Source organism: Hydra vulgaris, chromosome 15 (assembly GCF_038396675.1).
Source record: "Hydra vulgaris chromosome 15, alternate assembly HydraT2T_AEP".
Lineage (NCBI taxonomy): Eukaryota > Metazoa > Cnidaria > Hydrozoa > Anthoathecata > Hydridae > Hydra > Hydra vulgaris.
Window position 1 is genome coordinate 22578846 of NC_088934.1, and position 16369 is coordinate 22595214.

The 16369-nt window shown below is 27.9% G+C and overlaps 1 protein-coding gene across 3 annotated transcripts in view; it reads right to left on the bottom strand.

The window, feature by feature from the left end:
* Window positions 1-8653: 8653 nt before the first annotated feature.
* LOC136072022 (1-phosphatidylinositol 4,5-bisphosphate phosphodiesterase gamma-1-like) overlaps window positions 8654-16369 on the bottom strand; it is an 82956-nt gene continuing 75240 nt past the window's right edge. For 2 of the 3 annotated variants that reach the window (XM_065819922.1, XM_065819921.1), the window contains exons 32-36: window positions 15362-15464; window positions 10182-10296; window positions 9538-9785; window positions 9240-9403; window positions 9020-9124 (exon numbers count right to left, since the gene is read on the bottom strand). In XM_065819922.1, coding sequence (XP_065675994.1) covers window positions 9073-9124; window positions 9240-9403; window positions 9538-9785; window positions 10182-10296; window positions 15362-15464 — 682 coding nt within the window. In that variant the 3' untranslated portion in view covers window positions 9020-9072. Of the gene's footprint in view, window positions 9125-9239; window positions 9404-9537; window positions 9786-10181; window positions 10297-15361; window positions 15465-16369 lie in introns of all 3 variants that reach the window. The other variant, XM_065819923.1, reaches the window with a different exon arrangement.

Below are 16369 nucleotides of genomic sequence, written 5' to 3' on the forward strand. Positions count from 1 at the left end.
TTTTTTTTTTTTTTATGTGCTCATAATAATTTATACTTTTTTTTAAAATTGATGTGTATCCGTTATTTTTCTTAATAATTGAAAACGATTTTATGCAAAAAAACGAAAATATGCGCATTTAACAAAAGAATGCTCAATAATTCGTAGTTATTTTATTTGTTTATATTCACATTGTTTGGTTTTCATTTTATATGTATTTAGCTTTTTAGAAAAACATTTTTTTATAGGTTAATTGAATAATACTAACTTAAATTACGTGCAACTTGTATCTTTAAAAAATATTTTTTTAATATAAATACTAAAGTTCAAGCTATCTTCTGAATTTTGGAGCGTAAGCTAAGTAGTCTCTTAGCGATTCTTTTCTTGCTTATAAATTTTTTATTTTGTTTCTTGGTTAATAAAGATTCACTGCCTGATGCTTTAAAGATTGAGTCCTTCCTCGTCTCTGTAGCGGTGAACAAATTGTTGCATCATTCCAATTGCCCTTTCAGCGTGGTCGTTTACACAAACAATAGTTTTTGCAAAATTTAAAAATAATTTATATGTTGATTGCGTGTGTCAATACTGAGGTGGCAAGCTCAGCCAGTCATCAATTTGTTGATCTATTATTTCGATCATATCAAACATTAACCAGGAGAACTCGTCAACCAAAGAAGCTAATTTATGGAGTACTAGGAATTTGCTGATGAATGTTAAGTTCAATTTTCAACAATTTTTCTATATCTTTTTTTTTCTTATTTTCAGTTTTAAAGTAACATGACTTAGGTTTCGGAAATGATACTATTGCAGCTAAAGGAATCAGAGTTGAGTCAAGATACCGTGTATGTTTAAATAAAGAATTCAACACAGCATCAACAGCAAATGGTTCTGCACATACTGCTTTATACTGATGCGTTTGATGAATAGCAGTTACATCCATAAAAGGAGTTTGATTGTATCATTTGATTCCAGGTACTACTTTGCATAAAAACAAGCTATAAACTCAGTTATTACCTCAATATGTTCTCTATTTTTTTTGAATAAAATCAATTTGAGTTAAAAGAATTTGCATTTTTAAATAATATATAGATTTCCCAAGAAATCTTGCATTCTGAACCGCTCCAGTTTTTCGAATTTTAATGATACAAGGAGAAAGATAGCTGACCACTAGCTTTGCAAGTTCTTTTCTATCTTCCCTTACAATATTATTTCTCAATAAGTAAGATCTACAATACTCAAGAGATTCTGTAGCAGCTTTTTCAACAACAGTTCCTTTAATTTCTTTCAAACCAAATTTTACTAACATAAATGGGTTGCACTCAAAATTAGGCTGCTCAAACAAGTTTTTGAAATGTTTAAACAAAGGGTTATCGGGGGCCGTAGTTTTTTCATTTGTTATAGCCTCATAAAAGTGTGTGATTCTCAACTCCGAAACATGATGTCTGCAAGCTAAAAGAATTAGATATTTATTTAACTCAGTAGATATTCTTATTAAAGATTCTTTATGTATTCCTGTATTGCTTGATGTGATATCAAAACAAAGTAATCCAATCTTTGATTCGAGATTGTACTCTTGTAGGACTTTCATTACACCATTGTACTGATCTTCTCCAGATGAAGAGGGCAATGGCGTAACTCCGAGAAGATGGGACTTATTATCAATAGTTGCCAGAACAGCAAGTCTATCATGCTTTAATTTTTTTCCATTATTAATTTTAAAAGTGTCTTTCCGTCAAAATGTATAATGCATGGGTATGGAGAAGCTTAGATGCTAAGTTCGACATCTTCTTTAACAATAACTGCCATTTCATGAGCTGTTTGTTTCATCTTTCCAGATGCTGTTGACCTACTGCAATTTACATTTGTAAGATCAACCCCAGAACTATCAAGGATTACAGCAGTATCTTTTTTTTTCCAAACGTTTTTGTCAAAACATTTGGAGAAATATCAGTAATTGCGGCAATTAGAGCAACATTACCAGAAATAATATCTTTTGGGATCTCAGCTTTTATAAGACTACTTGACTCTATAGAACGCCAATATCTTGGTTCAAAATCGGAATCAAAGGATGAATCTTTGCTGGTGTCCGTACCAAATTCTAACTCTGAACTTATTTCTACTGATTTAGCAGCATTTTTTAAAGATGGATTTTTCTTTTTTTTCTTTTGTCTTGATTTCTCCGAAATCTAAACAGCATACATTATAAAATAAAAATTAATGTACCCAAAATAAAAACCAATGAAATTTGGAGAAGAGTGAGCAATGAGAGGAGAGTTTTTAAATTCAGAAAAAAGGTTTATAATATGAATATATATTATAATATATAATACCTTCTCGGTATATTTTTTGTCTTCAGGCCCTAGAAATAACTTTCTGTTGTGTTCTTGATCGTATAAAAAATCTAGGTCTATCCTCTTTCCTACCTAGGTCTGATCTATTCTTGTCCTTCTTTATCCAGTTTTGTAAGTAAGCTATTCCTTCCCCAAAGATTTTCCCAGCTCCTTTCCAAAGTTTTTTTCAAATTCAAATATTTTTTGTTCAACTTATTCAGCTCTTGCATCAAGTTATTATCTGATTGAAGAGGGAATCCAGCTTTAAGCCAGGGACCCTTGATTTTGCTTAGAATACACCTACAATGCAGTTCAACACTTCTCTCGTATTTTCTGTCTTTTTTATTATTATTGACTTTTTTGATGTTTTAGAAAGCGTCGACTTATTAAAAGCTATGTGTTGTAAAATATCTAATCAAGTTGGCAGTTGATCAGCTAAAGTTAAAAACAAAAATATTCACGTTGAGTTTGCTCTTGTACAACGTGAAATCTTATAGTCATAAGATTTCACATTATAAACTATAATCTTATATCCGAAACTAGATATTTAAAATTAAGAAAAGCTCAAAACAAATTCGTTACATGCTGGTTTCACTTTCTCAATAGCAAAATGTTTGTTTTTTTTTCGTTTTTATATTTCGCTTTTCGTTGCCACTTTTTAATAGCTTCTTTCTTTTATTTGCACTTGAAACTTTCATTTTTTGTGACTCTTCTTTGTTTTCTATTAAATTGTCCATTATAATTTTTAAAACTATTTTAAAAGAAATGACATTCACTAATTTCAAAATATAAGATGAAACTAAAATGTTTACTGCAGAATTTCGCAATATACATTAATGTTACAATTGTCAGTTTTTTCTTTTTACAACTTTTAGACAGGTAATAAAATTGTTTATTAAGTGAGAAAAAAAGAAAAATGTAAACAAAGTACACAAATCAAATAACAAAAAAAACAATAATAATATATAAACCAAATAATGTAAAAATAACCAAATAAAATAACTACGAATTATTGCGCATTCTTTTGTTAAATGCGCATATTTTCGTTTTTTTCAAGAAAAGTCAATTTAAAAAAAAAGTATAGATTATTATAAGCATATAAAAAAAAATTAAAAATATTAGGATTTACCTTATGCTCAAAGCCTTGCTACGAAGGTGCTATTTGGGGCATTTTTAGGGGGGGTTTTGACGCTTGAGCACAAGGTAAATCTCATTTTTGATTTTTTTTTTGTAATCGTATTTTTTTTATATTTGCCCCAAATTTAGCTTGTTGTGTATTCGCGTTTTCAAAATTTCATTTTTTTGAACACCCCTAGTAAAGATGTGTAAATTTATTGAAGTTTTAAAAAAAAAAAAATTTAACATCATATAATGACAATTTGAATCTAAACGACATTCCTTTAGAGCATGAATCACTTTCAACTAACAGTCTACTACAACGGCCAGCTTTCCATAAAATACCATGCTATTATACCAATGATACATCCCTTATATGCCAGATTTTCTAGCATCAATTGAGACATGCAAGCCTAAAATAACCTATTGAGACATACAAGCCTAAAATGCCACCAAGTTTCTTCGTTACAGAAACTTGGTGGCATGAATCATTGATAACTAACATTGAAAACTATATGTTGTTCAGAAAAGAACGCTTGTCCAGCAGAGGAGGTGGGGTGGCTATTTATACCAACACTTCATTAATACCCTAATGAAGTAAACGAAATTGTATTATTAGATTCATCTGACCAAAGTTGTTGCGAAATATTATATAGTTCCAAACACACCCTTCTGGGTTGCATATACAGACCACACATGCTAAATTCACTCAAGAAAATTGAATCGTCTATTATTAAAGCTAATGAACTTCTGTCTAATATATACAGCGGCTTGTTGGTTTGTGGAGACTTTAATTTTTTAGGGATTAACTGGGATTCGGGCAGTATCCCAACTATCAGCAACATAGATACCCTTTCAAGTGATTTTATCGACGTCCACGCTGAGTCGTTTCTGATACAATTCGTTACTAAGCCCACTTTTCAACTTGATGAAATCACAGCGAACAAAATTTTTGATCCATATATAGCCGAAAATGAAAATCGGGTCCTCGATATTATTCACCATGCACCTTTAACGTCTCTGAAAAAGTTTCACTACGTCCTTCAATGGGATTACGTTGTTAAAAGCGCTGTAGTTGTAGGTAAATCCATTGAAAAACGCATTTATCATAAAAGTAACTTTGCAAAGATATCCAAATATTTTAACAATATCAACTGGCAGGTGGAATTTAATGGACGCAATACTGATGACTGTTATAACATTTTTCTGAACCACTACGAGGCTGCGTGCAAAAATGTGCCAATGACTAATTCAAAATGGATTCGTCGAAGAAGCGAATGAATGAATGATGACACCAAGAATATAAAGCTAAAAATAAACTATAGTTACGATGTAGAGCGAATAGATTTAATAATATTCAACTAGCCTACGAATACAAAGCGTGTAATATTCAATTGAAAAAGCTCATATAGCAAGCTCGTTGTAAGTTTGAACTTGATTTAGCGATAAAATTGAAGCACAACCTAAAGATCCTGTTCAAGAATGTTAAAAACAAACAAAATGTTAGAACTACATTGAAAGGAATCAATAGCAACACTATCACAAATTCAATAGAAATTGCAAATTGGCTGAACGACCACTTTCAAAGCGTTTTTAACAAAAATGAAGATGATGAACTGCCATATTTTATAAAACGAACTGAAGCCATCTGCAAATACTCGCAAATAACACAAGATCTAGTTAAAAACAAGCTAAGCAATTTATCAGCTGATAAAACCGTTGGTGTGGATGGTGTAAGCGCATATGTACTGAAGAACTGTTCTGACAGCTTCTCGATACCTTTAAGTATAATTTTTCAGAAGTTGCTAGATAGTGGGTATTATCCTGAAGTATGGAAAAAGGCTAATGTAACACCACTGTTTAAAAAAGAAAGTAGACTCGACCCAATTACCGACCTATATCCTTAACATGAATTGTATGTAAAACGATGGAGAAAATATTATGTGACACTATGGTCAATCACTTAGTCAAACATAGCCTTATTTCAAAAAAATCAACATGGTTTTGTCAATAAAAAAACGTGTGTGACTTATGACACAAAACTGCTGGTCCGTTTAGACTTCAAAACTTCAAACTGATATCTACAACATAGTCAAATGGTGTAAAACCTAGAAAATGAAACTTAATCTCGATAAATGTAAAATTATGCACATAGGTAAAACAGACAATTTTTATGTCTACTCAATGCCAGCTTATAACAATAATAGTGTCGAACTTGCATCGACTTTAGTCGAACGTGATTTAGGCATCATGATTTCGCCAGACTTGAAATGGCATAGCAATTCAAATTATGCAACGATTAGAACCAACCATGTATTAGGCATGCTGTATTGTGCATTGTGCTTTCAGTAACATGACTCCGCAACTACTTAAAATTGTACGACATCTGGATATCGCGGTAGCAGCCAGCAATCCGTCGTCAAGAATAGATATTGATAAAATTGAGAAAGTACAAAGAAGAGGTACCCGTTTAATACCTTCATACCGTCATATGTCATACAAAATTCGTCTGCTGAACTTAACTTCCATTGAAAAGCCGTCGCATTATGGAAGATCTGATATAGGCCTGTAAAATGATTAACAATATAGACATTGTCTCATGGAGTGAACCCTATGTCCTTCGTGTTGGGGTGTCAAATAAAATAAAAACTAGAGAACATTATCTAAAAATGACTAGAGAATTTGTTCAAAATTGCGAGCAAAGACACCAGTTTTTTTACAAATCGAATAGTGAATCATTGGAATGCATTGCCGTCAGAAGTTGTATGCACTTCATCTGTTAACAGTTTTGAGACTGAGCTCGATGCGGAAATTTCAAATAATTCGCATAAGTATCCAGATTATATTTTTTTTTAAAAAAGAAGGAAACACAATAAAGTACAAATTTATACTTCATACTATCTCTATTCATATCTTATGGTAAATTTTTGTTTTTTTATATGAATAAAATTAGAATATAAAGTAAATAAGGCCAAAACCTGTAGGTTACAGGTTTTGGCAGCCTTACAAGGAAATACAGGGAAACCTGTTGCAGCATTTCTCTACTACTACTACTACTACTACTACTACTACAACTACTACTATAGAAAAATCAAAGAGATGGGGGTGGTTTATATAATAGTATATTACAAAAGAAATTTATATCTAAAAATAAGAGGTCTTTATCAAAATAGTTCGTATTTCAGAAGCAAGAGCGCCTTTCTTTACAAATAAGATTGTAATTAAATGGGACAGTTTAATCAATGAAATTGTTAATTCTGTTAATAACAATACTTTCAAAAATAAACCCGACGACCATGAAAAAATCAACTCAAAACACGAGAAAAACTTTATCTTATTATTTTACGAATTTTATTTGTTATTTGTTATTTTGCTGTTAAAGTCACGCAATTACTGTTACGTGATTCACATGTTATTATAATAATGAAATAATAATAAAAATGTTATTATAATAATGAAATAATAATACAAACAAAATTTAAAATTTGTTATTTTATTGCTATTTTTGGACCGGACAAATTAAAAATAGCAAAAAATACCGATATTTAAAGCGGTGACTTACTCATTAAATTTCTACAGACCTTTCTCCGCAGTGCGTACTTTCTCTAATTGTTAATTAATCTGTTTTAGAACAATCTATAACAGATTTTACAAATATTTAACTGAAAATAAAATCTTATATAAAAAATTCTGCTTCCAAAAGCAATACTCAACTGAACATGGTTTTTTAGATTTAATCAATGTGTGACTCTTTTGGTAGGAAAAAAAAAATTTGTTTTAGGTATTTTTTTTGTAGACCAATCAAAAGTGTTTAGCACTCTAAACCATAACATTTTACTTAAAAAAATGGACTAGTGTAAAAACTACCTTTGTAGCAGACAGCAATGTATTTTTTCAGATGATTATAAAATATTAAACTGTTAAAAAAAAGTATGGTGTTCCCCAAGGTTCCATTCTTGGACTTCTACTGTTTTTGTTTTCTATTAACGATTTCGCTAAAGCCTTTAAAAAAATTTGATGTAACAATGTTTGCGTACAACACAAACTTATTTTGTTCTTCAACGTCAACCGACCCTTTAGAAAGTATAAACAACGGGCTTGAAAATCTGAGCATCTATGGTTAAATCACTAAATACTGAAAAAACTAAATACACTAAAAAAAAAAAAAAATACTTCTAAAAAACAATAAAAAAATGTTTTTAAACAAACAACCAACCCTACTTCTCTCACTTTAAATAGATAATGTAAACCTTGAAAAAATTGAAACAACCAAACTTTTTGAGGTAATTATTGACAAAAACACATCCTGGAAAGCCCAGATTAAACAACAAAGTTTTAAAAAATATACTCTACAATCTGTGTTATCTCAATATAAGCTGAAACATCTTTATTTTTCCTACATCCATAGTTATCTTATGTATGCTAATATTACGTGGGCCAAAAAATCTATAATTAAATTCTCTTCGTATGAAACAAAAACATACATCAAGACTAGTTTATAAAAGATAAATTTACCCATGTTGAACTACTAGTATAAAACTTGAATGCACTAAATATCTACTAACATATTTTTTTCATGCTCAAATACAAACTTGGACTATCACATTTTCTAGATTAACTTTTTTAAACACAAAACAGATACACTACAGACAAGAGAAACACAAAACAGATACACCACAGAGAAACAGGAAAGTTTACGTTGCCAAAAAACAACAAAATTTTCACGTTTTTCTATTTCAAACCGGGGTCTGTATCTATATAGCAAAATGATATCTAAAAATACAGAATTCAAAAAAATAAATGTTCACTTAAAAAAAAACAACTAATATACCTCATACTCAATTCAAACAGTTTTATTTATATGTATTAAACGTTTCTTTTTATTACTTACTATTATTTAACAATGATGAGTATATATTATTAAAAATAAAAATCATAAATCATTAAATTAAGGTACTCTACAGCAAGTGATACGACGGACTTGCTTGTTGACGGAGGCTTTGTTGAAAGAAAAAAAAAAAAATCAAATTTTAACTTCAACAAAAAACCATTTGTTTTGCACCTCCAGTACTTTTTTGTAATTTTTGCATAACTTATTATAAAATAGAGTACCTTTTTTTATAAACTGCAGGTAGACCATCATACCATTTTGCTGATAACTTCATTGGCAAAAATGTTGCTATGCATTAAAAGAGTATTTTGATAACGGACAAAAAACGAAGATAAAATTCATATACATAATTTATTTACATGAGTGTGTGTATATATATATATATATATATATATATATATATATATATATATATATATATATATATATATATATATATATATATATATATATATATATATATATGACATTAATACAACCAAACACAAAAAATCTATAAAATAACATTTAACTTAAAAAACAAATTCTACGTTTTTTAACTATATTTTACAAAAAATCTGTAAAAAAAATTCCTATAAAAAAGTTTCCCATGTGTACAAATTTAGAAACCCCGGCACCTACATAAATTTAGACTGTGTTATTTACATAAATGCTTATATACGCAAATACCTTCTAAATTTAAATAATTTGAAAAAATGTTAAATGCATTAAAAATTTTCTATTCTGAATGGAAAAAACAATTAGACTCTTCTAAGATTAATTACGATGAATAGTAGAATGCGACTTTGACGCATCTTCTTCAAGATGCCTGAAAAAAAAAGTTAAATAGTACCATGAGCACAAAAGTAAATAATAAATTTTATATCCAAAAAATATATAATATATATTAACAACATAAATAAAAAACTTTAAAAACTGTTTACCTAGTTCTTCTTGTAGTATTAAGCATGGAAAGTTGAGCCTGGTAATTTTGTAATTGGTTCTCTGTTTCACTATCTATAACTGATTGAGTTGTTCCTTCATTTCGATCTATCAACATCTGCATTTTATCCCTTAGCTCAGCGATAGAAGAGTATTCCTCATCGTCCTAATTTTTATTAAATTATAAATAATATTACTAAAATTAATACAGCGACAATATAAAAGCAAAAGTATTTAATTCTATAACTTTGAACTTTGTAGGAAATCAAATCAAAATTTAGTCATTAGTTGTAATTAAACCTGGGCATTTTGTATCTTCAACTCTACTAATAGCGACGCTAATGGAATTTCTTCACTATAAGCATTGAGCAACGGAATAGATCTATGTCCAACCTTCATGCTTGTTAGAAGAAAGCAAGACTGAGCTATAAAATTAGGGTCTCCAAACATATCTTCATCTTGAACAACAAACCTTATCATTGCGGAAGGAGGACATACGACATCAAAATCAAAAGTATCAAACCAAGTTGGACAAAAACCATTGTCCGCTATAAGGTAAATAATAAAATTAAGAATAAAACAAAAGAAAAATAGAAATCAAAAATATCAAACCAAATAAAAACCATTGTCCACTATAGTGAACGTAATAAAATAAAAATACAAAAAACAGAAGAAAAATAGAAAAACAAACAAATAGAATTCGCAATTAAACAAAAAATTGTATAAAAAGATTGTAAATTAAGAACATCCTCATTTCACATCAATGTAATTATAAAAAATGTGGAATTCACTATTTGCACACCACCGACTAAAGTTTTAATTAAATCAATACTACATACATACATACATACAGAGGCGATATCGGGCAAGTTATTAATCCAAATGCATATACAGAAAAATTATTCAAAAAACTTATTTTCTTAAAAAAATAGAAAATTACTTACATTTGGTTTTAGTTCGAAAAGTATCTTTTTCACTCCTTAAGTCAATCACCTCAACTTCAACAAATGGCGATGAAATACCACGACCTAATTTGGGTAAATGACGCGCACCTAAAATCTAAAAAATGAAAAATAAAACCTAAAATCTAAAAAGATGAAAAATTAAAAAAAAAGTAAAACTTACAATCTTGTTTTTTATGATTTTGCAGATGATAATTATTTCTTTAATATTATTATTTTAAAATATTTTTTATTTAATTTAACTATACCAACTATTAGCAACTACAAAAATATTATTTTACGTGCGAAATATGACTGAGAGATAACACTGTGTGAAACACATGACTGAGAGGTAACACTGTGTGAAACACATGACTGAGAGGTCACAAAACAATTAGAGAATGGAGAATGTTTAATTTCGTTTAATAAAATAGGTCGTTAGGTTATAAATATGATTCTGTGCAACTAATTGGGCTACAGTTTTAAAAAATGACAAAAAATTACTTTGAGCTGACCTAGGAAAACCACTGATAGGGTGAAAGACTAATGTTTTCCATACTACAAAAATGTAAAAACCAAATAATTTTAGGGAAATAACCTCTGATTAAAAAGACAATTGCCATCACTCTAACATTTTCAGTGCGAGTCAAAACTATGATGAAATTTTTTATTATTTGCTGCAAAAGAGCAAGTCAAAACTGAATATTTTATTGCTTCTTGTAGTAGCAGGAGCGATTCTAAATTAAAGTTCTAAATTAAGATTGACAAACAACCTTCTTCTGTTTCAACCTGACATTAAAAATTTTGGTAAGATGTGATTCTAATGTTCTCACAGTACTGGAAAATACTCTGATTCTACAGTGTGCGCATTTGAATAGTTCTAAAGTTCATAAATAATGTTTTATGTGAAACAAGAAAACTGACTGATTTGCCATTGATTTATGTGAAACAAGAAAACTGACTGATTTGCCATTGATTTATGTGAAACAAGAAAACTGACTGATTTGCCATTGATAAGATACAAGAAATGCTACAAATTTCCAAAATTTTAAGAACCTCTCTTCAAAATTGTTATCAAGCATGCAATAATTGACACTACCATCTTTTGCAATCTTTTAAATAAAAATGATAATTAAAGCCTCTTCTAGTTACTGGTATTTGTATTGATTATAACAGTATTTAAAATACAAGACATTTTGAGATAATAAAATATTTAGCGTCCTATACTAGAAAAATTTTATTAAAAAAAAGTGGATTCTTTTTTTTTTTAATTTTAATTTTTATTAATCATAAATGATAATGCTTGCTTTAAAATAAATTTGAACTAAACGCAGTAGTGCTGTAGCACTAGAGCGCATGCTTTGTAAGCAAGAAGTTCGATCACCATCACATCTCTGGTAATACTATACTCAACTTGTTTCTCCACACAGTGGCCTTTATCACCAAAACTCGTGCTTCGAGTTAAAGAATTGAGAGTGGGTTGTAGCCTCCTAAATTTTAGTAACCCCCTATCCTCGAGAGATGTAATATTTAGACAAAAAAAAAAACAACAGAGAAAAACTACCTATCATAAATTGGGAGAAATTTTTAAACTTTTTAAAGCTATCAGCTTTTAAGAGCTAGAGTTAGAGCAAGAGTTCTTAAATTTGATGGTGTATAGAGTAAAATTTGATGGTGTATAGAGTAAAATTTGATGGTGTATAGAGTAAAATTTGATGGTGTATAGAGTAAAATTTGATGGTGTATAGAGTAAAACTTGATGGTGTATAGAGTAAAATTTGATGGTGTATAGAGTAAAATTTGATGGTGTATAGAGTAAAATTTGATGGTGTATAGAGAATAATGTATGTAAACTGCAAAAATGTATTCTGCATGCTGTCAAAGTGGAACTAATTCTTTATTTGCAATTTTAAAACTGTTACAACTCTTTATTAAATTAAAAGCTTTTAAATAAAGCTAAATAAAACTTTATTAAAATAAACAAAACATTATGTCATTTAATAAAATATCATCATGATAAAATGTCACTGATAAAGCATATCTATTGTCTAACAAAAATAATACATGTAAAAGAAAGACCAAAAGATAAAACTCTATTAAAATAACAAAAAATAAAACAATTGAACAAAAAAACAAAAGAATCAAAAACAATTTACACAAAATATTAGGTTAATGCATAATTATTGCAAGTTTTTTAGCGCCACTATTAAATATAAATATCACAAATAATAAATAAATACTGATTTAAAAAATATATATAAATACTGATATATATCAAAATATATAATATATAATTATATAATAAATAATTTAGTAATATATAACAAAAAAAAAAATGCATAAATACTGAATAATAAATAAATACTGACTTTAAAAAACGTCCAATAATTATGCATCAAATTAATATTACATACAAGAAAGTTTTATAACCAATTATATTTTATAATCAAAATATTAACAAATTATAAAGGCTGGTTGTTTAAAAAGAAATAAGTTATAAGGATTTATGCTGGTTGGTTAAAAGATAATAAATTATAAATCTATTAGTTTTTATTAAATTATAAATTTTTTTTTTGATTTTTTTTTTAAAAGTTTTTAATAAATCATAAATTTATTAGTTTTTAGTAAATTATGAATTTATTAGTTTTTCGATAAATTATAAATTTAATAGCTGATTGGTAAAGCAAAAACATGCACAATGTACCTTTGCAATACAAAATCATCAGTTTTTTATAAGGAAAAGTATCCTAAACTTTGATTAGTGATATAAAGTTTGGGTTTTGAGAACTAGATATAATGAAACAAAATCAGGCAAATGAATTTACGATGATTCAAAGACATGTATAACCCTATTATTTAATATATTTATTTACAACTGTAACCATAATATAATATTTATAAGAAAAAAAATAGACTCAATCCAAATTAATTTTTATTGTATATTTAAACAAATATACATATATTTTATATTCATATTTATATAAAAGTTAGAAAACAAAAAAAAATTGAACAGTTATTTGTTTATGTAGAAAATGTAACTTTACAATTTGATTAAAACTAAATTTAACTTTTCTATAATAAACAGTAAATATTGAAATTATATATTAATAATAATTTTTGAAATTTTTATTATATTTTTTTGCAAATTATTGTGTAAAGTTTGCTAAATTTACAACTTTGCATAAAGATAAAAAATGTTTTCATTTAATCGAATTTTAACTCTATTATATTACACCTATGAGACAGAGAATACATGAGACACAATATAAAGTAGAGAAAATAAATGGTAGACATCATAAAATGGTATTCAAAAACAAAATACAGCCTTGTTCTAACCATTTTTCAAACAACAATTAACCAATCAAAAGTACCTAAAAAAAATCATGCTGCCACAACAAAAACAAACACCAATAAACAAAGCATAAGAAACAGAATATATTTAAAAAACATACACACAAACACAAATATATATACATACATTTGTTTGTATGCATATATATATATATATATATATATATATATATATATACACATATATATATATATATATATATACACATATATATATATATATATATATATATATATATATATATATATAGATTCGGGTAGGAGAAAGAATGCTGGAGCAATGTACTATGCAAACAATTAAGCATGGAGGTGGGAATATAATGGTTTGGGGTTGTTTCGGTGGTGGCCAAGTGGGATCAATTGCCAAAATTGATGGAAAAATGAAAAAAAGAAGTCTATTTAAAGATTTTTGAAAGAACATGTTTTAGTCTGTGGAACCGAATTAATTGGCAAACAATTCGTGTTCCAACAAGGTAACAATCCTAAAGACACTGTTAAAGTGGTTAAGCAATATTTAAATGAAAAACAAGAGGAAGAATTGTTGAAGGTTATGACTTGGCCATCACAGAGTCCTGATTGTAACCCAATTGAGTTGTGGGATCATTTAGATCGAGAAGTCCGAAAAACTCCACCAAGGGGTAAAAATGATCTTTGGGAGGCAATCCAAAACATATGGAAAAATATTGATGAGGAATATTTATAAGAAACTGATTGATCACATGCCACGTATCTGCCAAGCGATTGTCAAAACTAAAGGTGGCCATTTTGACGAAAAGATGATTTAAATAAAAACCTTTTTGTTTTAGTTATAATTTTTGATGCTATTATTTTTTTTCTTCTTTAAAACTAATAAAAGAACATAAAATTATTACTTTGTTTTACTAAAGTCACAAATCAAAATTATTTTGACACACTTTTCTCTTAATATCTGTAGTTGCGATAGGTGCGTCCAAACTTATGGACGAGAGTGTATATACAGTACACGTGTATATTTAATATATAAATGTACATATACATATGTATATTTAATATATACATTTAATGAGGTAGTGGTTTGTGGTAGAATGCTCGCTTTATAAGCGAGAAGTTCTAAGTTCGATCCCCACCATGTCCCTGGTAGTACCACGCTCAACTTGTTTCTTCGTGCAGTGGCCTTGCTCTCCAAGGTTCATATTTTGAAGTTATAGAGTTGAGAGAAGATTATAAGCACAACTAAAAGTAGCCTCCTCGACTATGTGGCCTTCATGACCTTGGTGAGGTTAATTGAAATAAAAACAATACATACATACATACATATATATATATATATATATATATATATATATATATATATATATATATATATATATATATATATATATATATATATATATATATATATATATATCTTAGAGTGCTAATTAAAACAACATTTTTTTTTAAATGTCTACTAGCTTTTGAACAGTTGATAGTTTTTTAATGATAAAATAAATTCTTCAAAAGTCAACCAATAAAATTAAAAAAATTAAAAAAAAACAAATTTTTAATTAAAAAATACAGTTTTTAAACAAGAAATAAAAAAGTTTTTTTTAAGGGTTTTTTTAATTATTTTATTTTTAAAGATGTTTTTAAAGAAGCAACAATAAAAATATATTATATTTATATATGAATATCAGTCAATCTTATCACAGCTTGCGTTTAATACAAAAACAATAGCATTTTAACAACTACCAGTCTACTGGTAGTATAAGGTTTATGCAAAAATACCTTCTATAAGACTTGCAAGCAAGCAAAATATAAAACACAATATTCTGTTTAATGAATAATGTTAATTTAGAAACATTTCAATATACCGTCAAACGTATATTCCAAGGTTCGACATTTTTAAATGTATTATTATCATGTGGATTGAAATTTGGATCTCTGTAGTACTCAGGTTTCAAAACATAGCCACACCTGTAAAAAAAAAGTTTCAACATATAAATATACCAATAATAATTTTTAATTTTTATAAATGAATGAATAATAAATGAGTCTTTAAGACTCTTTAGTAAAATCTCAAAATAAAAAAGTAGAAATAGAAACCTTGTAAAATAAAAATAAAATAAAAAACTTTGATAAGGTTAAAATAAATATCGTGGTTAATAATATAAGGTTAAATAATAAATCTTGTGGTTAATAATATAAGGTTAAAATAAATAATGTAAGATTGCAATCATTAGAAATATAGTACTACTAAATAACTCGAGTCAAGCTTTCAAGACCCCCCCTCCTCTTCTTAACCAATCCTCTAAAAAAAATCATTTAAATTTTTGTTGGACCACAGAATTTTGTGGTGAAAAATAATGAAAAGGGAAATAAACCCCCAAGAAGAAAGATGATAAATATATCATTATCTGATTATAGTAATGAAATTTTGTTGGTTTTTATCATTTAGGAAGTATGATTGGATCAAGAGAATGCAATATTTGGTTCAATGTGATTCACTTCAGGAATATCAAGTCAATGTGGTACAATTCAGGAAAAATCAATGTGGTTCATACATGAAGAGTGCAAAGGTACATATCATTATCAACTCTATAGATGTATTAAAACTTCATAAAAGTATGTAACAGATATTACAAGATTATTCATAGAAAATAAACAAAAAAGTGTGAATAATTTGCTCATACAATTGCACTCACATACAAGTGTACTAACATCATGGCTATCTACATCACCAGGCCTACTAACCGTATAATCTGTAAGAAAAACTGGAGGACGATTAGTTCAGAAGATTTTGAGAAAGTTTGTTTGTGCAGTCTATGTAATACTATAAGACAAGACTTATTATGTCTTTGAAGTGTTCTTAGACAAAACTT